Here is a 26,666-nt window from a genome sequence, read left to right on the forward strand (position 1 = left end):
ACTGGTGAGCACGTCTGCCTCACAGTTCAGAGGGTGCGGGTTCGATTCTACCTCCGACCCTCCCCCTGTGGAGTTTGCATGTTCTCCCCGTGCTTTTGTGGGTTTTCTCCAGTCACTTCAGTTTCCACCCCATCCCAAAATCATGCATGGTAGGCTGATTGAGCACTCCAAATTGCCCATAGATGTGAGTGCGAGCGAGGATAGTTGTTAGTCTCTGTGTGCCCAGCGATTGGCTGGCAACCAGTTCAGGCTATCCCCCGCCTCCTGACCGACGACAGCTGGGATAGGCTCCAGCACGCCCGCGACCCCTGTGGGGACAAACGGCGCAGATAATGGATGGATGAATCTTGTTTTATCTTAAATTAGATGATACATTTATTAGTTTGGAAAAAAAATGATTTGTGTAATTTAAACATAGATACTTCACTGTCCATTGCTCTTTCGGTTTCTCAATGTATTGTTTGTGTATGTGTGTATTGTATTCATTTTAAAGTTAGAAAACATGCCTATTGAGTAGAAATGTGGGTTTTCTCTATCAGAGATTTCCTGCTACACGATAACTGCTGATTGCTCTTTCTGTCTCTCAATGTATTGTTTGTGTATGTGTGTATTGTATTTATTCATTCATTCATTTTCTGCACCGCTTAGTTCCCACGGGGGTCGCGAGCGTGCTGGAGCCTATCCCAGCCGTCTGCGGGCAGTAGGCGGGGGACACCCTGAACCAGTTGCCAACCAATCGCAGGGCACACAGAGACGAACAACCATTCGCACTCGCATCTAGGGACAATTTGGAGTGCTCAATCGGCCTATCAAGCATGTTTTTGGGATGTGGGAGGAAACCGGAGTGCCCGGAGAAAACCCACGCGGGCACGGGGAGAACATGCAAACTCCACACAGGGAGGGCTGGAGGTGGAATCGAACCCTCCTAACTGTGAGGCGGACGTGCTACCACCGAGCCGTTTCCGTATTGTATTCATTTTAAAGTTAAAAAACATGCCTATTGAGTAGAAAGAGATTTCCTCCTCCGATCCCCGTGGGGACAAGCAGTACATAAAATGGATGATGGATCATGGATGGATGGTCAAAAAACCTATTACTGTACTTTTTCTGCCTCTAGAGGGCAGTAGAACGTTAACAATTTACGACACTGCTTTGGATAAAAACATTTCACTGTTCATTTTTATCCTGGTCTTAAAACACAATGACTTGAGGGAAGTCTGAAAAATTATTACACATGGAACCAGACTATGTTGTTTAATGTCAATGTCAGCACGTGTTCTAAATTAGGTGCTGAGAATATCACAAGTCAACAGTGTTGGTGCAAAGCGTGTGAAGCAAATTGAGCAGGGGATTAACTTTATGGTCTATTGGATTGCGCTATGTTGGATTCAAATACTTGAAAATTAAATAAACTGAAGCGGCTCTGAGGACTTTGTGTTAACAGATTTCCAGTAGCTGTTTTCTGGACAAATTGTCCCTGCGAGACTTGTGTCCCTCCCAAGACAGCCTCAGCACAAAATAAGTCTGTGAACAGCTTCAACAGATGATACGACATGATGGATGTGAGGAAAATTTGCACAGATATTTTCAGTTTATCCAGTGATTTTTATTTTCCTTGATCATTTTTGGATCAACTTGACACTTTTACATTTTTATTTTTATATTTCCAACAGTTCCCCAGATGTCTGAGACAAGCTTTTAGTAAAAAAAACAGGCTACGGTGGATATTTAAAAAAAAAAAAAGGTCTACACACCCCCGTTTGTACCCACATTCCAGAGTTGTGTGATTAAAAAAAACAACAACCCAATATTAATGTGACCTATAACCAGTACAAATTGATTTTTTTTCATTGAGTTATTTTGAAAGGGGAAGTAAAAATAAACAACTGACACGAGTCAACACACACTTTAAAGGCCCTCAAATTAAATTTGCCAATCAATCTGATTTGATGGATCTAAGGTTGCTATGGCAACAACAGAGTTTATTCCCCTTATTTAAAACCATAGTCCATCATTTTAAACGGATGATAGCGGCTGTTCTTCCCACCTTTGTAGAAACAAACGATTTGTTATTACAACTTATTCCATTCGTCTCCTCTCTTATTTAGCTCACAGATTTTCACGATTTAGCCTTGTGTACGTTTGCACACGGGAGCATAGATGGGCCCCAAAGTGCCGGCCTTTAAGCCGACTTCAAATCTGTTATAGTGTAAACATGTTGGCTCGGCTCGAATGTACCTAGTCACCATCTTATTTAAAAGCATCAGTTATTATAGCAGCCTCTTAGCTTGTTTACAGCACAGGGCAGGGCAGGGCAGATCGAGTGTGATTAGTCTGAGCCCCTCCGATGTCCAGCTAATCACCACTCCATGTCTTTTACCAGGCACGGTGAAAAGTCAAAAGAACAAAAATAACAGTTGTTTAAACCCTCATGACCTTGCTGATCAAATGTTCAAATTGTGAGACTCACTCAATATTTTGTTTGATTATCATTTCATTATGCATTGCAGAATTCATTACTATTTGCCACACCAAGTTATTAAAAATTCGATGACTGGAGGATGTTGAAATTGTACTTGCAGTTTAACCTGTTAAACAAAAACTTAGGTCGTAAAACGTGTAATGATATACTGGCTCTGTATTTGTTTTTATTGAACCATCAAAAGTATTCAAATTCTCTTTCCATTTAAATCCAGTTTAATTGTGGTTAGTCTGTTGCATGTTCGTGTCTTCCAAGTGTCTTCAAACGTACATATTACAACACTAATAACTAATCATTTGATTATCCTGACCACACATCATGCAATTTAACAGTAAAATATTGAACCCTTTTGTGGATTACTAATGCATTTCAATAGACGATTAACAATATTTGATGTTCAGTGAATGTTTTATATTTGACACACCAAATGACTACAGGGTAGTTTAAGTTAGTATTCACAGCCTGGTCTGAGAATATTTTGTGAGATTGCACCAAATATAATGAACAGCAGTTTACTGGCTAGAAAGTTTCACTTTTGAACAAATTTTACGCCCTCAACAATGTCCTCAGATAGAAAACAAAAACTGTCCCATTTGTTCTCTTGATATTCAATTGCGGTCTACTCATGTCGACTTTTACAGTATGCAATGACGACTTTAATTGGAACGTCATCCAAACGTATTGAAGCTAAAATGAAATCATGGAGCAGAGATCTTTGCCGTTTCCTGTAAGTTTTATTGCCAAGTGCAATGCAGTCAGTCATGAGCCACATCATGACACATGTTAAGTCCACTCCTGACATTTAACCTCGTAAAAAGGCCGTATGAAGATCATCTGAGTTCATGTCAACCTGAGAGAGTCTGACATGTTTGTGCATTCAGGGTCCCGAAAAAAATGAGACTCCCTTTTTCTTTTTTTTTTCTCATGGACTTTAGTACCCTTCAGCTCTTTCTTCTCTGCCTGTGTGGAGATGATGGCAGTGTGCCATACAGAAGGCCCTGCACAATGGCCCAGGTCCCATTAAATCTGCGAAAGTTCCTTCCTAAGGCAAACATTGCCAGAAATAGTAATCTTGGCTCGAGCGGGAGCCGTACAGAGGGGAGCAATAATTCTCGGTGTAATAATGGAACTCATTTGATTCTATCCAGCCTCTGATCCTGCAAGAGCTGCGGTGTTGAACACCTCATTCAGTTTTTCCTCCGCCCGATATAAGACTTCCTGAAAAACACACAGCGAGTAATCAGGCCACAACGACAGGCTTCTGCATGTAAACGTCAGGTGGAACGAGGACAGTGGCCACACTGGGTGTCAATTTGACGCATTGATGTTTTGACACTTCATTTTGTTGTACTTTTAAACTTGAGCAAAGAAGAGGTCAGGCATGCGCGCTTCAAGCTTTTTGTTGCTCTCAATTGACGGAACAGCATTTGCATTGTGGTACTCCACTGAAAAAAAATATGGTCACTTAAAAATCTACAACATGATCAGTCGCTAATGTGCTTGGCCAGCTAAAAATGCTTGCATTGATTTTCAGACAAAAGATGTCACCTGTTGTGTAACACTGATTGTGGAGGACAGACTCAAGTGCACTTATTAAAGCAGGAAGGAGTGTTTGACTGCGTTGGTAACCTGAGCTCATCTAACAGCTCCACAGAGGGAAGCCGCAGGAAAGAGGGAAATAAAGGTGAACTGTCCAGCTGGATCCCAGCATGAAAAGCAATTTTTCTCCATGTGGACCAAAAAAAAAAAAAAAAGTCATTGTCACTTTTGCTTTGTGTATGCTTTTTGCAATCATTCATAAGTACACTAAAACGTTATGTTTATGTGAAAATGTACTCTCAATGACATCTAGAGAGGAAAAATAAGCGCATGCAGCTTGATGGTAAAAACGGACTTTATAAAATCTCCATGACTAATTTTCCAGATGTTAGAAAGGAAATAAGCCAGATCCAAAATGGCAAAGTTCGGGTATTTTATTATTCTGTAAATGTGTGATTGTCGAACAATGAAGTCAAGTCATGAACGAAAAAGGGGAATATAAAATAATTGATGACGCTACGTTATTTAACTGCCCAATTTGGATATTTCACATCGACACAAAAAGGAAATCACATCTAATGAGGCTCATTTGTGAAGTTTTTTCCCCCCTTTTTGCTTCCCACTGCAATGCTCATCAGCACCTGAAATAACTACATCCTCTTCCCTGGATTGTTTTGACTGCGCAATGCAGGGCAAACCTTACATTTCATTTCTAAAATTAACCCGGAAAAAGTCTCACTCGAAAACATCATGATACGAGGCAGCCAACGTCATCTGCGCTTCCGGCGCGCTGGACCAAGATTAATGAAGAAGCCATTGTTTCCATAAAACATGGCACTGGATAGTTATTTATTATCCCTAATTACTTCAAATGTATTTGCATTGTAGAGTAAAACCAAGTAAAATTACTAGCTGGCGCGTAATTAATTATTCGCGCATATAGGGCATTTTTTAAAGTTTTGTTGGCCAGCTCCCAGTGTGTGAGTCTTGAGGGTCCTTGCGGATGGAGCGCAGCCTCTGAAGTTAATTGTGTTTTCGTTTTCACGGGGAATAGATTTCCTCTGTTTATTATGAGCATTGGGACGGATTTGCGTCAGCGTGCAACTTGCGCGTTGAGATAAAGTTGCACAAATATTGAAAAAGGGAAGTTCTAACAGTCATTATAAATTCCCCCCAACGCCCCCACCTTCACCCCCTCATCCCTCCTCCTTCGACTGCTCCGGAAGAAATAAGGATTTCTGTTGTATCCTAAAATACTAAAGTAGCTTCTATTTTGGAGGTCAATCGAGCGGACGTATCCGCTCATTTAACACCAATCACAGCCCATCAAAACAGGATGAGTGGAGACTTTTCTCGTCTTATCCAGAGGTGGAAAGAATACTTTAGAAATACTCAGAGTACGTGTTAAATAAATAAATAAATAAATAAATAAATAAATAAATAAATAAATAAATAAGGCTCCTTAGTAGAAAAAATAGGCCGACAGACTACAGTATAATGATTATGTGTAATATCCATTTCAATCCACGATTGGGGAAATGCAGATCTCTTAAAAATAAAATCGAATGGTTTATTCATTTACATTATTTGCCTGTTTTGGATGAAAAAAATATTATTAGGAAGATGGTTAATGACAATTTGAGTGTTCAAACTGATTGCTTAAGTACGGGCGACGCGGGCGGGCGGCCGTCTGTCACGTGGGGGACGGCTATAATATAAATAAATATAAAATAAATAAATAAATACATAAATAAATAAATAAATAAATAAATAAATAAATAAATAAATGAATGAATGAATGAATGAATGAATGAATGGGTGGTTGGTTCAGTCCTCAAGCCTGGTGACCATGTATGTCCAAGACTTCTGGAGCAATACACTGAAGTTTGGTTTTCTCTCGGTCGGGCTTAGCAGCACCGTTCATGGTAGCATCAATTTACTTTTTCTGTATCTTCTTCGGGTGTTTTTACCAAGTGTAATAAATTTCAAGAAATGACCCCCTCCCCAATCAAAATTACAGGGGATACTAATTCTAACAGCAGTCCTATTCGACTAAATCAACCTGCGAGATTATTTTTAGTACTAAATTAGTACCCCGCTCCCTCAAAATACCTCTCAGTACAGCGAATGCAAATGAAAAACACCGATTGGCTGAGCGTGGAACCAATCAAAAGCGCGCAAGTAACTTCGGAGCGGAACTGTGCACTTTTGGATGTCAGTGTTGCGAGAGTGTTTCGGTTCTGACAACATAGGTACCAAACGCGCTCGATTGTTTTGTGCATGTATGAATTTCTAGTGAACCTTCACAAGATCCAGTGCAAACCTCCGGGATGTACACCGCCGGCCTCAATCCGTTTTACGCCTCAAATTTCAGCCTTTGGTCTGCGTACTGCGCAGGAGGCTTTGCGGTGGACACCAGCAAGAAACCGTCGTTTTGCATCGCGGAGCTCCTTCAAGCCGGTGATGCAGAGAACATGCCGGGCTCCTCGGCCCTCATGGTGCACGTGGGCCAGCACCGCGCGTCCTCCGGCGGCTCCCCGCTGCGTCCCTCTCCAGTCGGACCGGGGGAGGCTCGCGCGTCTGTGTTCGGGGCAAGGGCAAGCCCCGCGTCTCCGTACCACAGGCAAGGACTACAACTTACCTCGGTGCCCAGAGGAGCTCTCAACACCTCGCAGGCCCCCCCGTCTTCAAGCAAAGACCTCAAATTTGGAATTGATCGGATATTGTCAACGGATTTTGACGCAAAGGGGAAGGACAAGTTAAGAGGTGAGGGCATGTTTCAGGAATATAGGGGGGAAATCAGCGCAGAAAGTAGTTGAAAGAAAATCACAACATACACTTTAATATTTTATCTTGATTAATAAGGCATGGTTGGTTTTGTTTCATCTAGTTAAAATGTTATATTGATCATCAAAAGGCACACATAAGTCTGTTGTGTTCTCCATTCATTCACTGTATATGTAGTGTTAAAACTGTAAAAACAACTTGCAGTTTTTCTCTTCAATTATTTAACTTGGTAAAATTCTCAAATGTAATTTAGTGATATTTACAGAAGCAACGTTGGTTCGCGCAACAAACCAAGCAACTTGTATTCACTTCTTTGTTGTGAAGTGTAGGAAAGTATATTTTCACAACACAACAAATTGCCTAACTTAAAATGTTGTCTAAGTTGGCTGCCTTGAAATTTTCAGTGCACCCAAAATTTTATTTTAACTGTGAATCAGCTAGGTCACAAAACTCAATACAACTAAATAATCTTTAGGGGAAACCCTACTCACAGGGTAGGGGTCAAAAGTCAAGGGCAGCAGCAGGTGTGCTTCATTGTCACATAGTTGCTTTTCCTGAAATCTTGACTGGAGTCCATTTGTCACCTCCACAAATAGATCTCACGTCCATCGTTAGCTCCAACCATCAGTCAGGCGTCCACATCCCTCTTCAGCCTGCCGCTGGCCAGTACTTCTCCTCCATAGAACCTGGGATGAGCGAGGCTTCCGCCATGATGAGTTCACTGGGCAGCGGCGGCAGACAATCAGGCCAGCATCAGTTTCAAGACACCTTCCCAGGTAGTCCCTCACATGCACAACACCTAGGGACATATGTGGAATGTTTTTTCCTTTGGGTCTTTCTAGTCTGACACCCCCGTTGTTGTCTTGTTGACCCACAGGCCCATACGCCGTCCTCACCAAAGACACAATGCCGCAGACATACAAGAGGAAACGCTCCTGGTCCAGGGCGGTCTTCTCCAACTTGCAGAGAAAAGGCCTGGAGAAGCGGTTTGAGATCCAGAAATACGTCACCAAGCCTGACAGAAAACAACTGGCTGCCATGCTCGGATTGACAGACGCGCAGGTAAAATTTCACAATGAATCTGTACAGTCGTATATAGAGAGAATGTGCTTTGTTGTATACACAAATCGGGATCGCAGTGTGCTTACATTGTAGTAGTGGCATCGACAAGTCTTTCTATTTTTTTTTATAGTCCTTGCATGCATCTTAGTGCAGGAAGTAGATGTCCATACAGTTTGGCACTAATTGCTATCATTGTTTTGTTTGGCTTTGGCACAAGTCTGCATGTGCTCTGTGATGTGCCATTCACATTGTGTTCATTTGGCCTGCACAGTAAAACTGCATTGCAAGGCCTCAAAATTACATTACAACCAGCAGATCTCCATTCACACGAATGTTACTTGTAATGATGCTATATCACTAATTCACTTTTTCGTTTTTGCTAATAATATTTTATAATAGTGTATTTTTTATGTTTAAAGAAAATAATGAATGAAATTAAACCATGTTCATACTATATGCTGAATTCCATACACTTAAGCTGCAAAACATAATTACATTGTCATGTCAGTTAAGTGAAGTTATTTGTTTGCACCCCCTTCGACTTTAATATTTTGAACTTTGGATTCTATGGTGATGAACGTGCTAAATATTTCTAATGGCTGTTACTCCCATCCATGTGACCCATATAAATGTTGTAGGTTTATTTGATATGACACACTCCATTAAAAATATTTAAAATTTGAATATACTCAACTTTTCATGAAAGAAAAAGAAAGAATAAGCAAATTTCTTGAAAAAGTTTTATATATTTTTTATATAAATGATACAAACACATGCCCCATGTTTAGTTGTAACTTAAATGATGTTATTGCATTAAACACACACCATAACACAATTAGAATTAGATTAGAATAGATGCATGGAAGAAGCAATCATTTTTTTAAAAGATTTTATTTACTGTAGGCTACATCATGAACAACTTTGTATCATTTTTTGTGGATTTTTTTTAGTATTTCATAAAACACAAGAAAAATCTGTACAAATAAAAAATAATGCCGCTATTCTTAAAGAAATCAATAAAAAATGAAAATATATATCCTGTACACAATCAAACAATTAAGACCTCGCAAAACCTGCATTTGTATTTGTAATTCTGTATTTAATGAAACAAATTAGACGAGTGGCCAAATATAAATTTAAGGCGCGTGTGCGTACGTGGATCCCTGCAGGTGAAAGTGTGGTTCCAGAATCGACGCATGAAGTGGCGACACTCCAAAGAGGCCCAGGCCCAGAAAGACAAGGACAAAGAGCAGCCGGGCGGAGACGGGACGCCTGAGTCCGGAAAGGACCCCAAAGAAACAGCCGAGTCCGAGTGCGAGAGCGACGTTGAGCGTAGCGAGTGCGAATGCGAGTCTGACGACGCTCTGGAGGAGGACAAGAGCGACGCCACGCACGACGTGGACCTTTGTGAGAGCAACAAAACCAGCGTAATCATCAATGTCGGTGTGGAGGCGGCTCACTCGGACTCGGGTTCTTCTTCGTCGGCGTCCCCCCAGCTTCTAATATGAAGGTTCGGTTCGGGTAGACTTCGATCTGCATCCATTTAACTGGAGCAGAGTGATTCAATCCATGACGGGCACAATAAAACAAGCTTCCCCTGAAAGACGTTATTTCATTCGACTTGAGCTTGCATGATGCTTTTCTCAGAGGGTTGCAAACAAATCAAATATGTCGTAAATTGTACAAGTACTATTTTCTTTCACATTGTGTCAGTGAAATCTCGGAGCACACACGCACACACATGCGCGTGCGTGCACACACGTACACACAAACGCACGCACACACGCAAACACACACGCTGTGTACATGTCTTCTTGCGTGTCATCCTATATTGTTAATATCATTTGCACTGAAAATATTGTAAATAAAATGCTTTCTTCTCTGTCTCCAATGGTGGTGCGTTTTTTTATTTTGACATGAAACTTTCTGTACATACTACTTATCAATTATTGAAATCTTTAATTGTTTCCGTAAACTTTTCCCCCCAGAACTGGAATGGCACACGTGCATCCAAACGTGCAAATCATATTTTATTTAGATCTTAATTATTATGAATGGCCAATATATTCAGACAAGCAATTTTTAAGTGTCTCCCACATTTGTGTGTGAATGAAACACCGTTTTATTCATTGAAGTAAAATGTGGGTGCAAACTTGACCTCCTTCAAATCACAGAATTCCATTGCTCTTGCAGCAGAGAGAGAGAGAGAGAGAGAGAGAGAGAGAAGGGGGGATCTGCAAATTTATAGTTTGTATACGTTAAACGGCTCCAGATAGCAACAGTGACCTCATTGAATATATTTTATTTATCCAGAGCCATGTAGTTACAAACCTCTATTACTGCTCATCCATTTATAGTGCTGCTCTCACACTCCTTACAATAATATAACTAAAGTGGCAATATATAAATTCCCTATGATCACATGCTTTGCTGTTTAGAATTTACACAAATGAAACTTTGCTGTTACATAAAAGCAGTCAACTTGTTGGGTGAGGTGAAACATTTATTCCCATGTTAGTTTTACCTGCGTGACTCATTTTCATTCCAAAGCTATCATAAATGTGCTAAACAACTTCAAAGAAAACCAGAGACAAGCAATTATTTGAATATTTTCAAATGAGCGAGTATACAAGTGATGAGGATTTCAGCAGCTTAGAGGGGGAAAAAGTTAATAATTCACAATTTATAGATTGTCAATCATATTTATTGATACATATAGACATAGGCAGGCTATAAATGTGCATAAAGTTTCTAACAGGCCTTATTTTCTATCATCACCTCTGTTAAAGCTGTGCTATGGAAAAAAAGCATGATAGTCTGTATAGCATGACTTTGCAGGCTAAAAACAGCAGCGTCAATAGTGACTGACCCCCAAACCCGGACCACTGCAAACTTTCACTACCAGAGGATCCACTTTCCACTCTGGAAAAAAAAAAAAGAAGAGGACACAGACCCCCAGGAAAAATGAAGTTTTTCCTTTCGCATCTTGAAGTTCAATTTTCTTCTCCGAGCTATATCGGCTTTTTTTTTGGGGGGGTCGTCCGCTCAGGTGATCGTCTATGCTGGATCCGCAATGTGTTATGCGATGCTTGTGACGTTTGCTCATAATCTTTGCACAATGGTGCTGCATAAAAAATGGTTTTATATAAGCCGGAATACATATGAAGACATCCATATATAAGACGTCTAGGTGGGTTGAGACTTTACTTATCCTTGAAAAGCTATAAATTACAGGAGTATTTGAAAATGTACTATAACAATAACAACCCAAACGCTTAACATAATAGTGTGAGTCCTTGATTTGTGAACTGTCTTGAGAACCTTTATGAGCAGGATAGGAGAAAGTCCATCTGGTGAGTATTTAATGTCAGCCTTTTGAGCTGCTATTAAAAGCTGTCTCATACTGTCCCTCTTGACAAGCGGGACAGGGGAAGCTGTAAAGCAAACCAGCTTTGCTGATTCACCAATATTTGACACTTGGGTGTAAAAAATAAGGAGCAAAGTGTAAAAACAAATGACCTCTGGCGGAGAGAAAATGAGGAAGGTTTGTGTCTCGCCGAGGGGATTAGCATGACTAAAAGCTGAAGCGTCTCCAGCACTTCAAGGCTTTATCTGCATGAGAACTTGTTTGATAGGCTGATGGAGACGTTTCTGTTGTAGTAAGGGGACTTAAGGTGTACCGTATTTTCCGGACTAAAAGGCGCACCGGATTATAAGGCGCACCTTCAATGAATGGGCCATTTTGAAACTTTGTCCATATATAAGGCGCACCGGATTATAAAGCGCATAAAATACAAGCTACACTGCAACAAACTGAGCTTGACTAGGGTTGCGGTATGCATCCACTAGCCAATAACCAATGAGCCCTCTGTAAACAATTGCGTTTCTCAAACGATCCTATAAAATGATCAGAACTGACTAAAGTTCGATCTAAACACATTGGTACTGCTTACCTATGTTTCCCTTCCATATCGATCCGTAAATTTACTCAAAACATTAACAGAGCAGCCTATTTTGACATGAAATAGCCTCGTGTGCATAGCAGCTATCACTATAGCATTAGCCACCCGCAAACTTCCATGAGCCTCAGCTCGCAGACTCCCATGAGCCTCAGCAAAGTGTAAACAATCGCGTTTCTCAAACGAGCACTTATAAAATGATTGTAACTGACTAAAGTTCGATCTAACACATTGGTACTGCTTACCTATATTTCCCTTCCATATCGATCCGTAAATTTACTCGAAACATTAACGGGCAGCCTATTTTGAAATGAAAAAAGCCTCACGGATACAACAGCTATTCAGCGACGCCCCATGGCCACGGTTGCCGTAATGCTGGTAAGCGATGCGACCTTGTAATTTACTAGTCGTACTAAAACATACTAAAATTTTGGGCAGAGCACTGTGTACAACCAGTATGGATCAACAAATTCATCAAATGATCCATATATAAAGGCGCACCGGACTATAAGGCGCACTGTCGCCTTTTGAGAAAACAGTTTGAAGGTTATTTTATAAAAGGACTGTGAGGACTCAATTGTTGTAGAAGAATACTCAAATAAAAATTCATTGTAGGAATATTGTGGACTCTACTCTAAATCAAAAACAAACTTTTGAAAAGACCAAAATTCAATATAAAAACAAAACATCACAAAATACAACATATGACAGTAGCAATGATCAGAAAAAGACAGAGAGAAACCAGAGAAATTAAATACAAGCAAATTGATAAGACGACAACAAACACCTGGACAAAACACAAAGTATCAGAGGAAGCTGATTGGTTCACATAAGGGACCAGTTTGACAAGCACAGGTGGAAACCAATCAACTAATGAGCAAGACAAAAAAGGCACAACTTATCAAAAACCAATGTGTAATCCAAACACAAACAGAATCATGACAGATAAACTGCTTTTTACAATTTTAGTTTTGGGCGTGGCTATAGATTGTCACAGTGTCACATTTAGTAATATTTTCCAATTTCAGACACAACTTGACGAGTAAAAGACTCGCCAGTGTCACTTTCGGGATCATGTGCACCATATTTCATCGCCAAATGTCTTCGTCATCGATGGAGCATTTTATTTATTCAGGGCGGCCAGGTTGAGTGAACGTGGACGCTTCTGGAAAGGGGTTTCTCTTCTTTTGGAGGTATGTTTGTTCCATCAAACGTTGATTTATGACTCCAACTGTCTAAAAGGAGCTCTCAATCATCTGCACGAGGGATGACTTCCTCCAGAGAGCCACAAAATATCATTACATGGTCAGAACCTTTAATTTGCTATCGGGCCAAGAGCTTTCCAGTCACCCAGTCACATTTATATCCATTTCACCGTCTCTGTTCCTTTTCTCAAGGTCTCTTAATCCTTTTCTAAAATACTGCTTTCAGTTTTGCTTACTTCAATGTAAGTTTGTGTATTTGTGAACGTTGCACAGCTGCATGTTCACCGGTGTTGAAAGGTGAGCCTCTCGAACCGAAACTGTCACCACATTTACGAAAGCCACATTATTGAGTGCTTTTTTAACATGGTTGCAGTTGCCAAGGATATTGGTGATTCTTTTGAGAGGGGAGAAAAAGTTGGCAGTGGAACAAAAAAAAAAAAAGAAATGCATCTCAAGTTAAATTTAAAGATGTGTTGTTCTTGGAAGTTTGTCCGCGCTGCCATAAACCAAGGGAGACATTTTCATGCTCCACATTTTTCATGGTTTCTCTCCAAGTTTCCTCCCTTCCTCTTGCCCCGCTCCACCTTGGAGCCTAACTGCTGCCGCACCGGCTGTGGAGGCTCGGCCAGTGCCACGCACTGGGGCGCTGCGGGGTGGCCAGCTCCAGATGCTTCTGGTTTTCCTTGGATGGGCCTCACAGGGGGGGAGAATCCCTTGGAGAAGCCGCCACCTGGACGGCACTACTTAAGTGCTCTTTCAGCACACTTCTCAAATATTGCGCGGCCTACACACACACGCAGTCGGAGAGGATGGCCAGACCTACCGCCCTGTATTATAATGTGGCGTGCATGAAGGAGCTATTTTATTGACATACGCCAACTCTGTGTAGTGAAGGTTATAATTTGGGGATTGACTCTGTATTATTTAGGGCAGCCTGGCCTTTTCCATTGACTTTACTAAGTGATGAACATACCGAGAAGTGGATTATGGCCGGCCTTAGGCTGCCCACAGAAAAGCAAACACATAAGGGGATTTAAGAAGCTCTTTAATTTTCATATGAGCTCTTATTAACAGCACATTTTCACTTTGGACTCACAGTAAAGTTAACTAGTTGTGTGCTGTGCTTTTGATATCTAACTGAATTGAAACTAACGTTTGGGCAGGGGAGTGTAAATGACAACTTTCTTTATTCGCAAATGCATTGGAGGCTTTCACAACCCGATGTGTGATGCAACTGCAGTCACCTGCATGAAATCGAAGGTCTTAATCTGAGGTTAGCATATTTCCCCTTTTTGGTACTTATCAAGGCTAACAGATGCTTGCTTAAACTGAGCACTACATTTTTTTTTAAGAGTCTGTTGATTCACTTAGTGATGGTCCCTCTTGATTACACTTTATTGCACTCTTGAGGTAAACAATTCTGCCTTAAACGTTTTTAACCACAATTAACATATGTGGTGTTTTAGACACTTGTTACAAAAAAAGGAACAACCTCAACAAGGCACTTTAAGAGAAAAAAAAAAGATACAGAATGCAGCATTGGGCATAATCTTAGCCACTAAAATGTTCTGTTGTTTCTACAATTTACATTATTTTAGCTGAGTGAGTGTTATCTTAATGCTAACCACTAGGTTGCTGTGTTGTTATTATTATTATTTTTTTAAGTTTTAGCAGCTGTTATTAAAGTCATGCTTGTTTCCTTGACCTGCTGTATTTGGACCACCCCGAGGCCTACTAATACAATCAAGCACGTCACTTGACTCATCGCTCATGAACCACCCTTGCCCTGTTATCTCATGAGCTCCCCCCACTCCCCCACCCCTCCCTTTTTTATCAGCCTTTGTGTTATTGTATTCAACCTGGTCGCTGTCCATTATATAGAATGTGGATGGTGTCGACACCCTAAAGAACACAGACTACAGACTGATACTGACAGATTATCAGGGAATTCTTCTTCACGGCTCTGCTTGTTAGGGGAGGAGAGGGCAAGAGCTGGAAAATAAATAAGACGTCACTTGGGTTTGTCTTGTTCTTGTTCCAAAATAAACAGAGCTGGGCGCAGGGAACTCTAAACGGCCTCTTGACGCGACTGCTGCATATTTCTGCAGGTTGATCGAAAACGATCTAGACGGCCGAAGCACCCGTCGCCCTAACAACCGAGCAAGAGTGAACAGGTGATTTATAAAAACGACTTTATAGTTTCACATCCTTCAATTCAACTTCCTTTTAACTGATTCAGCCGACAGTTTCGGAAGCGGACAGGAGATCGTAATTACCGTCCTTATTTGCATCGCTGCGGTTACACTGAGACCATAATGGTAGCGCTTGGGATTTGCCGTGTCTGTAAAAAGGCCCACTGTGTAGAATGTCTGAGAGCTCCAAAACCACCATGTGCAAGGGGTGAGAGTTCAGGTCTTGCTGGGGTTTGTTTAGGAATACATGACACTGCACAGCTGGACCATCATCCATGCATATTTGACTATTAAACTTTACAGAGCGTCCACACGGCCAGCTGCTTCATCCGAGGAAATGAAGTTATTCCCACTCGTGTTGGGAAGCGCTCCGCTTATTCTACTGTACGGAATATTTAGTCAGTTTGCACTTGATTGCGTACAGGCCGTTAGACTTTATGACAGTGTTTAAAGCCTGGGCCGTCCTCAACTTGCTCAGATGTTTATGGTGCCATTTTTAAATAAAGCGTTAATCCACTGTACTGTAAACACCTGTAAAATTCACCTGTAACAACACAGAGGCTTGAAGAAAATACGCATAAAACAAAGATGTCTGTGTAGATTCTCACTCATCCTGGTCATAGTAGCACATACATTCTTGCTTGTTGAAGTCATTGCAGCTTTAATCTAAACACAGCAGCAGGGGTACCTCCTGGAAATATATTGGGATTACCACTCAAGTCAACATTTTCAATGTTCTCATCTTCATAATCAAAAGTATCTCTACTGTATGCTGACATCAACGGCAGCGCTACTGTAATTGGTAAGAGCGCTTGGCTCTTTCGTTTATTGAAAAAAAAAAATACAACTTCTTCTCTTCCTCATATCTCACCTTATAGTCTCCATGGCAGTAGAAAAACTATTCACATTCCCACCTATGTAAAATATGCATTATTTTGGGAATGTTGGAGGGAGTACACAACAGGAAAACATGCATCACACACACAGGAAGGAGCCAAGATTCAAATTCAGATCGTTTCCATTGTTGGTGCTGTAGGTATGTAAAATATGATGTAAAAAATAACTCAATTTCCTTTATTTTCTGTGTGGCGGGGGTAGATGTCATCCTTTTGATTTGGTTTTAGAACGGGTCTGTTAGTTTAGATTTTTTAATAATCATATTTGTAATATACATGACCATGTATGAAATGTGCTCTCTGCATTTAACCAATCCTCATTGTATCTAGCGTTGCTCACCAGCCAGAGGTGACAACTTGCAAACTCTGATTCCTACACCTTTCCCTGCGTTCAACTCATTCATCCCCTTTAACATTCAAACAATCAATTTCACAACATTCCCTCTGACACCAGCTCAGGAATTGAGATGTAAGGCAACCCTGCCGGATTGCAGGAAACAACTTCAATTCCAACTTCTTTTTTATTCATGTGAATTCTCTTTCTCGATCATTCCTTGAGCCCCTTGAGAGGTAACATGCCTCTTGTGTCATTTATCTTATTGAGGCTGCAATGACCCCCCCCCCCCACACACACACACACACCCAAACCCCCACCCAGACCCTCACCCCCACACACCTCCTCCAACAAGCCACGTGGAACATCTAATTAGTTAATCTCACTCTTGACACACTTTGCATTGTTTGCAACATACACACAGCCATTCCCTCACAGATTTTCTCCTAACAAGCTGTCTTGAGAGGAAGAGAAACTTTGAGAGTGAGACTATTGATTATGGGCTTTAAACAGACAGTGAGACATCTGGCTTCCATTATGGCCTCTGACGGGAAACAGCGCTCTTCAGCAGACGGCAGCGTCGGAGAGCCACGATGCACATGCACGCCGTGTAATCTAGCTGGGCCGAGATGATGCTCAGAGCGGAGGGTAAGAGGCTTGCCGCTTCCCTTTAAAGCGGAAACAGGTTTGCTGTGGATTTTCCATTTTCAAAATTCGACTGTCCAGCAATTCATCTGAAACTGTCCAAGCGCTGGATGTCTTCATTAGGACACACCAGACCCCTGACGAGATGCCGTGCTTTTTGTTTATAGACGACGCCAAAAATTCTACGTCTCATGTCAACATTAAGCATTTGTGAAAAGCTGATGACGTTTTTTATGATTTCACGGTGGATTGGAATTGGAAAGTGATGGACAAAAGGCAGCAGGGAGGCGCATTTAGCATTTGACTCCCTTGGCCATCTATAAACAAAAACAGCTGCAGGTCCAACAGAGACACCAAATAACTTCCAGACGGCATCCATAATGCATTCACACTAAAATATGAAACATATCACTGCTTTATTTGCAACGAGTAAAAGTATAATTGTAGATGACAGAGGGGTAGTTTCCAGTACTGCATGGTTTAACACGTCTCCAAACAGTAAATAAAATTTTAGTGGTGCTTGGATTGATCCCAGGGGTGCCCCACCTCCAGAGTTAAACTGATCACACGTATACCATGACCTTGTTAGCGCATAACACAATGTTGTCTTAATAACGGTCATGAAAGTAAACCAAGCAAGGCAATCCTTCGCTAAGCCTGTCTTCAGGTCCTGATAGATGCTGACGGATCTTAAGATGAACCGTGGCAGAAAGGGAGTGACCAGAAAGGAGCCTGATTAAAAAGTAGTGGAGCTCAGCGGGTGGGTGATAACCCCAATCCAGTGGTGATGAATCCACTCTGGACAGAGCGCTGTCTCATTAGACGCCCTCCTCAGCCAGGCACCGCGTGTCCAAATAAACGCTGCAACAATCCAGCTTTTATCAGCAGGATTAGGGTTGTTTTCCTTTCAGCGGCTTTGCTTGTGTGGCCTCGTATGGAGCATCCTCCCCCCCTTTGGTGGGTCTCTATAAACCTGAGGTGTGATTCACCACAATGTTTATACTAATTCGGGTCTATCTCTGCTGGAATTAATGAGAGTCACAGCACCATTGCTTGTGTGAAGCAGTGAGAAAAGGCTGAAATAATCTGCCATTTAATTGTCACAAAATAAACATCAGAGTTGTTTAAAAGTCTGATAACATTAAATATTGGCCCAAGCGAGGTGATAGTTTACATTCTCACTGGAGTAGTCTTGATAACAGGCCAGAGGCAATATGAACCCCTTTAAATATGCACATTAGTGTAATTCATTGGGCTCTTGCAGCTCGCTGCTCTCCCCGCAACAAAAACAGGCCAAGGTTCGGAGAGAGATCAACCACTTCTGATTATCTCATAAAACTACCAAGGAGTAGTGGGGAGTAATAGCAAAATTATATGTAAACTGTCATAGTGAAAAAAAAAGTATAAATTATGCCAGGTCTAAAGTCTGGTGCAGATATCAACACATATTTCAGCAAAATTATTGAAGAGGACAAACAATCAAACACTCGCGAGGAGCTGCTGTAGGCCACAACTTAAGCTTAGATGCTCACACAAACATTCAACATTCAGGTTGTCTTGAAATAATGAAATCAGCGAGTCAAAGTACCACTGTTAGATAACCAAACAAATTTCCAAGAACAGACAAACATTTTCACAATCCCTTTAAACTGTTGCTAGCCTAATACACAGGTGTCAAACTCAAGGCCCGAGGGCCAGATCCGGCCCACCACATCAGTTTGGAGTTTGTTTCTTATCCCCCAAAATCTTCTACTGTCCCCTTCCCCTCCTATCAGGAATTAGCAACTCCTCCATGCAGAGGCAAGTGATTTACTTGGTCGTTCTTAGGAAATCAGCAGCAAAGTTAAAGTCCCAGTTAAAAAAAGTTAAAGTCCCAATGATCATCGTCACACACATATCTGGGTGTGGTGAAATTTGTCCTCTGCATTTAACCCATCCCCATGTGATTTTGATCCATCCCCTGGGGGAGAGGGGAGCAGCAGCGGTGCCGTGCTCGGGAATCATTTGGTGATCTAACCCCCCAATTATAACCCTTAATGCTGAGTGCCAAGCAGGGAGGCAATGGGTTCCATTTTTATAGTCTTTGGTATGACCCGGCGTTGCTATGAGGGGTGATGAAAAGGGCAGGACCAGCGATTTCATAACTGTGTGTATGTCTGGAAGTCATCTTTGCATTGCGATTTTGAACTAATTTACGTCCAAACAGAATGACCCTGAGAATTAATGAGGCTCTGGCTGTGAGTTCCAGCACCAGCAGGGTCAAGTAAATCATAGTTTAGGGCTCCAGTTCTTTCTGCTCTGCTCCCACTCTCTTGTCTTGTCTTGTCTCATATCCCATGATAAGGGCTCTGAGAAATCCCACCTTATTGACACTTGCATCCATCCCGTCGGACATATTTTCAAAGGCAAGTGCCAAGTGGCTGTAACGATTTGTTTTTTGTGTAGACCTCAAGCTGATGGATGGAAGTGGGGCAAAAGTAATGGGACAAGAGGTCATGGTCTTCATTTTACATTTCACAGGCTAGACTGTTGATGTTGTACACATTTCTCTCTCTCGAGGGACCAATGATGACTTTTCTTTATTGGAACAACAGAGTGCTTATATTTGATTTAGCAGTACTATTTCTTTTTTGAGAGAATATATGCGCACTTGGTAAAGGGTGACATCATTAGACATAACATCGTGTAACCGAAGAGAGTAACACCCAAGTAATGAGTACTGCAAATCACTCAAGTCTTTTTATGAGGAAAAATAATTTGTCTTTTCATTTGATAGCTGTTAAATCACTGCAACGTTTACGCACGTGTTTAGTGTTTCACACTACCGAGTTAAAAAGAGTGACAACGCTTAAACAACCGTGAAATTGGAGCGCTGTCCACCACTTGTGGAAAAGGGTGGAGACAGTCAAGCAGTTGTTGTGTCTATGTTGCTACAAGCGAGTAATATCGATCTCCAAGAAGAATATGGGGCAATCCTCCCAGTAACCATTAACCTCACGCCAGTGGATGACGGGTCCAAATAAATGACCGTTACATACTTCAGTCTTTGTCCAAACAAGCAGTGTTATGATGTCACAAGTCGTGTCAGTTGGTCTGAGGAGAACCAGTCTCCTTGCTCAGACAAGCACCTCGATGGTCGTAATTACTTTCATGTTCCTGTTAGAATAGTCCTCTTTGGCACATGTGATCAGCTAGGTAGCTTGAGCTCAGCACCACCTGTACTTCTTGCGGAAACTCAGGCGAGCAAGTGCTCCTCCTGCCATCATGACCACATTCTACCGTGGCATCATTGAGAGCGTCCTCTCCAGATGTATCGCTGTGTGGGGTGCTAGCTGCACTGAATACAACATGAAGGCCTTGCAGCGGATAGTGAAGACAGCCAGTAAGATCATTGGTGCTTCACTCCCACCCTGAAGGACATTTACACCTCCCATCTCACCCACAAAGCGACCGCAATTGTGTGTGATGTGAGTCACCCCGCTCACTCTTTGTTTGATCTTCTGCCTTCTGGGAAGAGGTACAGAAGCCTGCTCTCCCAAACCACTAGACTCAACAACAGCTTCGTACTCCAGGCTGTCAGGATCCTGAACTCTGTCCCCCCTCCACCATCGGCTGCATAACGTCCTGTACTTTTACGCTATATTCTGGCTGTCTGCTGTATGCGCGCTTGCTCCATTTTGTTCCTATTATTTATCTATTTATTTATTATTGATTAATTTAGGTTATTTGTTTATTACTTATTCATTGCTCTTATCTATTCGTTTTTACTCTTTGTACTATTTGCTTGTATGTATTGTGTAATGTGTCTAGTCACCGTGGGATGGTGGGAAACGTAATTTCGATCTCTTTGTGTGTCTTAACATGTGAAGAAATTGACAATAAAGCAGACTTTGACTTTGACTATGCCGTTATATCGCTGTAACCCTTCTCTTGCTTCATTGGCTTTCTCTTCTCGATGACACTCTTTGCACATACGTAGAGGTCGCTCTCAGTTAAGACTACAAGGTCACATATTATCGCACAGGCTAGGCAGAGTCACCTCCTTGCAGGAGGGCAGCCCAGAGTAGTATAAGAGCAGAAACCCTGGTGGTGGGAGTTAGACCTTCCGCATCTAGCAGAAAAGGCTCCACAGCTGTCTCGATCCTTCTGGCATACATTAAATAGTTAAAGTGTGAAGGCTGACTCTTAGCATAGCGAGCATTAAAGATAAAGAACAGGGAACAAACCTAACATTCCCAAGAAGATGAGAAATACCAGAACTCCAAATAAAAACCTAAAATGGTTGTGATATGATGGATTTCAAGTTTGTTTACAGATCCCTTAAGTTGTCCATTGACGGAAATGATGATCGGAGCACTAAAGTTGGGCCTCTTAACCCTTCAGCTTTGTTATCTTTTTATCACCCTGGATGAACATATTTGAGATCATCTTCATTTACCGGACTGCTTTTGGTTCGGCTATGCCCGCTCGTGTTTACGTCCTGCTTAATGCACTTGCGGGGTCTTGAATCTAAACACATTCGCTCCCCTCTGTTCCACTTTACTGGTACATTCCAAGCAGGCCCATCCACGAGAGCGCAGCTGGATTTAAAAGTGAACTTTCTCCCGGCAAAGCAGCCCACAAAGGCTTGAATTATGTTGTTTGGAACAAAAGGAATTTTTATTGTCAGTGTGGTTTGTCTTGCAAGTCAAACTGAAGAAAACGCATACCGCATACAAAAAGAATATAAGCGATGCTATTTTATGAAAATGTAAAGAAAAATATTGATTTGGTTATGACTGACAAGTCTGTAATTTACATTTGTTAGCTAACTGTAAGATAATAGTGCTTATTCTGAAAACCTCCATAGATGTCTTCTGTTCCATCAAACTGCCTCTGGCTGAAGGATTCATCACGCTAGTGAGATAAAAATCTAATTTTTGAAAAATGAGATCAAGGCACATGCAATAATAAGTAGAGGAATGAATGGGCTTACTGTGTTAAACAAAAAGAAAAAGTACAAAATAGTCCCCGTGTGGTTTTTGCTCGACATATTCCTATAAATGGTGGTACGACTGGAGACGCCTCGAAAAACGGAGGATATAAAAAAAATATTTAGTACTGAACGAGGATTAGTATTTTGAGCCAAGCTACCGTTTAAGGTCGGTTGTCAAAATAAAAATCTCTATTGTGAGGCAACTGCCCACTGCCAGAATGAGAGACTGCATCAAATGTAACGGCCGATAAAACGAGAAATCTTGGAAAGGATGGAGGCAAGAGGTAGAAATCATCATATATGAGACTGATGGTCGCTTTTCAAAACCACGTGAATGATTTAGTGTGCAGGGACGCCCGGCTGTGTAAAATCAAAATAAGAAAAATGAAGGTAACCTGGGTGGCCTGAGCAGGGTGTCCTCTAATGTTAATGTCATTGCTTTGAACGTTTGACATGACTTTGCCACAGGCATGCTTTGGGTCAGATGGAGCGTGATAGCAGGATATGGCTCCTTATTTAAAAAAATACAAGACTAATCTGGGTACACTTTAATACTCCACTTGTAGTCAAATGTTACATTCTTCCAGAAATTAGAAACCACACAATGAATAATGGTTAGGGGACTTTGTGAAATGCTCGACTCCGACTTCATAGTTCCTCCTTTTGAAAGCCAAAGACATGTTTCATAGCGGTTTGCTCAGATAAGTGGGTTGTTAAATTTATTTTAGTGATGCACCAAAAATATATACCGTAATTTTTGGACTATAAGTCACGGGTTTTTTTTTCATAATTTGGGTAGCGGGGGGGACTTATTTCAAGTGGCGTCAGCAGCGCGGCGGTTGTTTACATAAAGGACAAAGATTCGATCACGGGATGACGAAGATGACGAAGGGCCCCACGTACTACCGGCATCATTAGCGGCTTTGTTTGTAAGTGACGCGGAGGACGAAGAGTTTGAAGGATTTAATGATTTGTAATGACACAGAAGGTTTGACAAACTATTATGGCTTTTACGCACGCCCGGTCCGACTCGACGGAGCTCTCTTTCACCTCCGTGGATGGAAGTCGGGGGGCGGCACTCAGCCGGGTGGCTGTCCGGGGACGATGGATGGGGCTTGGACATGGCTTTTATGCACGCCCGGTCCTATTCTATGGAGCTCTCTTCCACCTCCGTGGCTGGAAGTTCAGTAGTTGTTGCCTCGTTGAACTCTTGTTTTGTTAAATAACGAGCCGTTTACCAAACCCACGTCTTTGCTTGTACTTTGTTAACGCTACAATATAGTTATATACTAGATCTGTGAAATAATGACGACAACGACGTCAGGGCCCACGCGCGACGTTGTTGACAAAGGACGAGGAATTTGATCGATGGATTTAATGATTTGGAGTGACACAGATGGTTTGATAACATTGTTGTAATATGATAGTTATTTGAAATATACTTTATATATCGTTATATGGGTCTGTGGAATAATTAGAAATGCAAATCACGACAAGTGCGACGGCGCGTGTACGCGGCATTTTTACATAAAGGACGATCGATTGATTTAATGGATTGGAGTGACACAGATGGTTTTATAAACGTGTTATTTATGTAATAGTTATTAGAATAACTCTGAATGTTACGTCAGGCCCGTTCTCAGCTCTTCGTTTGTGTTTATGTCACGTTAGCATACCTATCGTTTAGCCCGTTGTTGCTCGTTCATGTCTGTTCTTGGTGTTGGATTTTGACGAATAAATTTGCCCCAAAAGTGCGACTTATACTCCGGTGCGACTTAGATATGTTTGTTTTCACTTTATTGTGCATTTTATGGCTGGTGCGACTTGTACTCCGGAGCGACATATAGTCAGAAAATTACGGTATATGCAGTACAGAATCTTATTGATATATATTGGGTAAATCTTCCTTTATATGCCTGCAAATTGTATTTATGTTAGTCCTTATATTAAGTCGACCACAGAGTAAGCTAGCACGTATTAGCATGTGTGAAAATTAGGTGTAATTTTGCAACAGATAAGTGTAAGAACAGACAAACAAATCCAGTAAGTGTGAACAGAACGGGTGGTAGGGGCTAATCCACGTGCAGCAGCTGACAGCATGAATTCCCTCGTTATTTGTTTTCTCTAATAACATCACATTCAAGGTTCATTGCTCTAAATAGGAGTGTTGTGGCGGGAGCCGTGCAGGCGAGCGGAGTCTTTTGTAAATCTTGTGTCACCAAAACCGCGGCAAGTAGGATGAATGTGTTTCAGTGGCCAACAGGATATCCCCTCAGACTTTGCTCATTGCGTCGCTGATGAGAATAACAGAGGCCACATTATTTTTGCTCAACAGCTCAGGGAGGTGATAAAAGACTCTCAGAACCTCTCACAGGGCTGGAATGGAACACACTTAGTACATTTATTTGAGTTCATTTTCCTGACTACATGGAGATTCTTTCATGTAAATTAATGAAATATGGTGAATTTATAAATACAACTTTAATATAACGTGAGGGTTCACAAGGACAGCAGACATGTCGGTATGACCTTTGGAAGTTTTCAATATTGGAAACAATTTATACAAGCAAAACTCTATTGTTTCTTCTGCTTGGTGATCATAGGGAAAGATTATTGTTGTGACTGCAGAAATGTAAACAATGACGTCTTCTGTGTTGGATTCTCAAATTAGAGTATTTTCCAGGCTACTTTGCAGTTCCAGTGGCTCACTGTCGTCTGATCGCTAATCAATCACTGAACGATAAACTCAAAATTGAAAACTTATATCAGGAAACCACATAGTGAGCAAACAGAAAATTATTCATCACAGCTATAATTTGTATGACTTGTTGAAGGTAGCTCGACCAAATTACAGTGCAAGTGAAAACAACATAAAAGGTTTCACTTCTATAGCTCAAATCATTTAACAGTTTTTTTTTGCAGCGGCATAATTTTAAGCTTCAGAGTGAGGTTGCTGATTAAAACACACAAACACTTTTTTGGAGTGTGATGTGATATTGTGTTACTGTTGTGAAATATGTGGTCATGCAAACTCATACCTGTTGACAGTGAAGTACCTTCCTTGTTATGGCTCACATTTTATAGATTTAATACAAAACCTGGATTTGGCGAAACAGCTTGCAAAAATATGGATTTCTTTTTTTAAAGCCGCACAACTCAAACGTTCCCTGAAAGCAAGCTTTCTTGTTCCCCACTTTGAAAACCCTTGCTCGGGGACTAAACCATCAAATTGTTGCACTATAAATAATCCTTTAATCATCACCATTTTCCCTCTTAAAATTTGAACAGCTCAGGAGTTGTGGTCAATAATGGTTATTTCTGTCAGTTGAAGTTGCACTCACTATATTACAGCTTTCTTTCGGATGGCACAGCAACACAGTCTGCCTCGTGGGCAACACAGCCACTTAGAAATGTGATGCTTTCAGCATTGCGATGCCATTTTTCCTTTTTATTAAATCTGAAAACACTTGGTAAGATGTTGGTTTTAAAGGTGCTGTGACACTGAAATTGAACTTACACGGGGTCAAATGTATGGCAACCTAGTGTGGTTGTCAGGGGGGGACCCCTGAGAGCCAGAAAGAATAACTTTGTGTTGCTTGTGTATTGACCTGGCAATGCAGCAGATTCCGAGGTGTCCAAGGCCAATACCATTAGTTTCTAGCATCAAGATATTCTCCATATAATCTGAAAAGAATCATTTTCAAATTATTTTGATCTGTTTGTATTGTTTTAGCATTTTTTGTTCGCCTGTTCACTGGATTAGCATCTATCCATCCATCCATCCATCCATTTTCTGAACCGTTGTCCCCACGGGGGTCACGGGCGTGCTGGAGCCTATCCCAGCCGTCATCGGGCAGCAGGCGGGGGACACCTTGAACCGGTTGCCAGCCAATCGCAGGGCACACAAAGACGAACAACCATTCGCACTCACACTCCCAAATAGCGACAATTTGGAGTTCTCAGTCGGCCTACCTAGCATGTTTTGGGGATGTGGGTGGAAACCGGAGTGCCCGGAGAAAACCCATGGGAGAACGTGCAAACTCCACACAGGGAGGGCCAGAGGTGGAATCGAACCCACACCCTCCTAACTATGAGGCGGATGTGCTACCCAGTGCCCCACCGAGCCACCCACTGGATTAAAAAAAGCTATCCTAATATGTTGTTTTGGTAGTATAAATGCCCGAGTCAATGCAATCCAGCTCTTTATATGACAAAGTCTAGGCATTTTGTTTCAAGTACGTACATTTTAGAGTATTGATTTTTACTTAAAATAAAGTTGTTGTTTTTTTTTTTTACACAATTGGCAGGCAAAACCGCTAACAGTGTCAAAACAGCTACGGCCTCATTTGATGATGCGGTATGTTTATAATATATTAAGAACATTTTTAAGGGTAATTTATGATTTACCAATACACATTCAAAACGTATGGTACAGAATGTTCTACTGTAGTAAAAACAAGTCTTAGGTGTGCCACTCCTCTGGTACTAGGTTTATTAAAACAGGAAATGGTCACATGTGTCATTGACGGAATGAGGAACTAAAGATGCTGCGGTATCATTATAGCTTGCTGACGAAATTATGAGGGGCCA

The 26,666-nt window shown here is 41.4% G+C and overlaps 1 protein-coding gene across 1 annotated transcript; it reads left to right on the forward strand.

Moving 5' to 3' along the window:
• Positions 1-6,179: 6,179 nt before the first annotated feature.
• Positions 6,180-9,748, forward strand: hlx1 (H2.0-like homeo box 1 (Drosophila)). Its single transcript, XM_085937704.1, has 4 exons — positions 6,180-6,787; positions 7,405-7,584; positions 7,686-7,870; positions 9,040-9,748. The coding sequence occupies exons 1-4, from the start codon at positions 6,352-6,354 to the stop codon at positions 9,376-9,378; spliced, it is 1,140 nt and encodes a 379-aa protein (XP_085793830.1). The 5' UTR covers positions 6,180-6,351; the 3' UTR covers positions 9,379-9,748.
• Positions 9,749-26,666: the final 16,918 nt, after the last annotated feature.

This window comes from Syngnathus leptorhynchus, chromosome 18 (assembly GCF_054491065.1).
Source record: "Syngnathus leptorhynchus isolate UIUO chromosome 18, UIUO_Slep, whole genome shotgun sequence".
Taxonomy (NCBI): domain Eukaryota; kingdom Metazoa; phylum Chordata; class Actinopteri; order Syngnathiformes; family Syngnathidae; genus Syngnathus; species Syngnathus leptorhynchus.

Excerpts from the sequence above, each read along its gene's own strand:
- hlx1 (XM_085937704.1), top strand. The coding sequence starts at position 6,352 with ATGTACACCGCCGGCCTCAATCCGTTTTACGCCTCAAATTTCAGCCTT. Across the intron at positions 7,585-7,685 it reads GTTTCAAGACACCTTCCCAG|GCCCATACGCCGTCCTCACC; the intron begins GTAGTCCCTCAC and ends GTTGACCCACAG. Across the intron at positions 7,871-9,039 it reads TCGGATTGACAGACGCGCAG|GTGAAAGTGTGGTTCCAGAA; the intron begins GTAAAATTTCAC and ends GGATCCCTGCAG.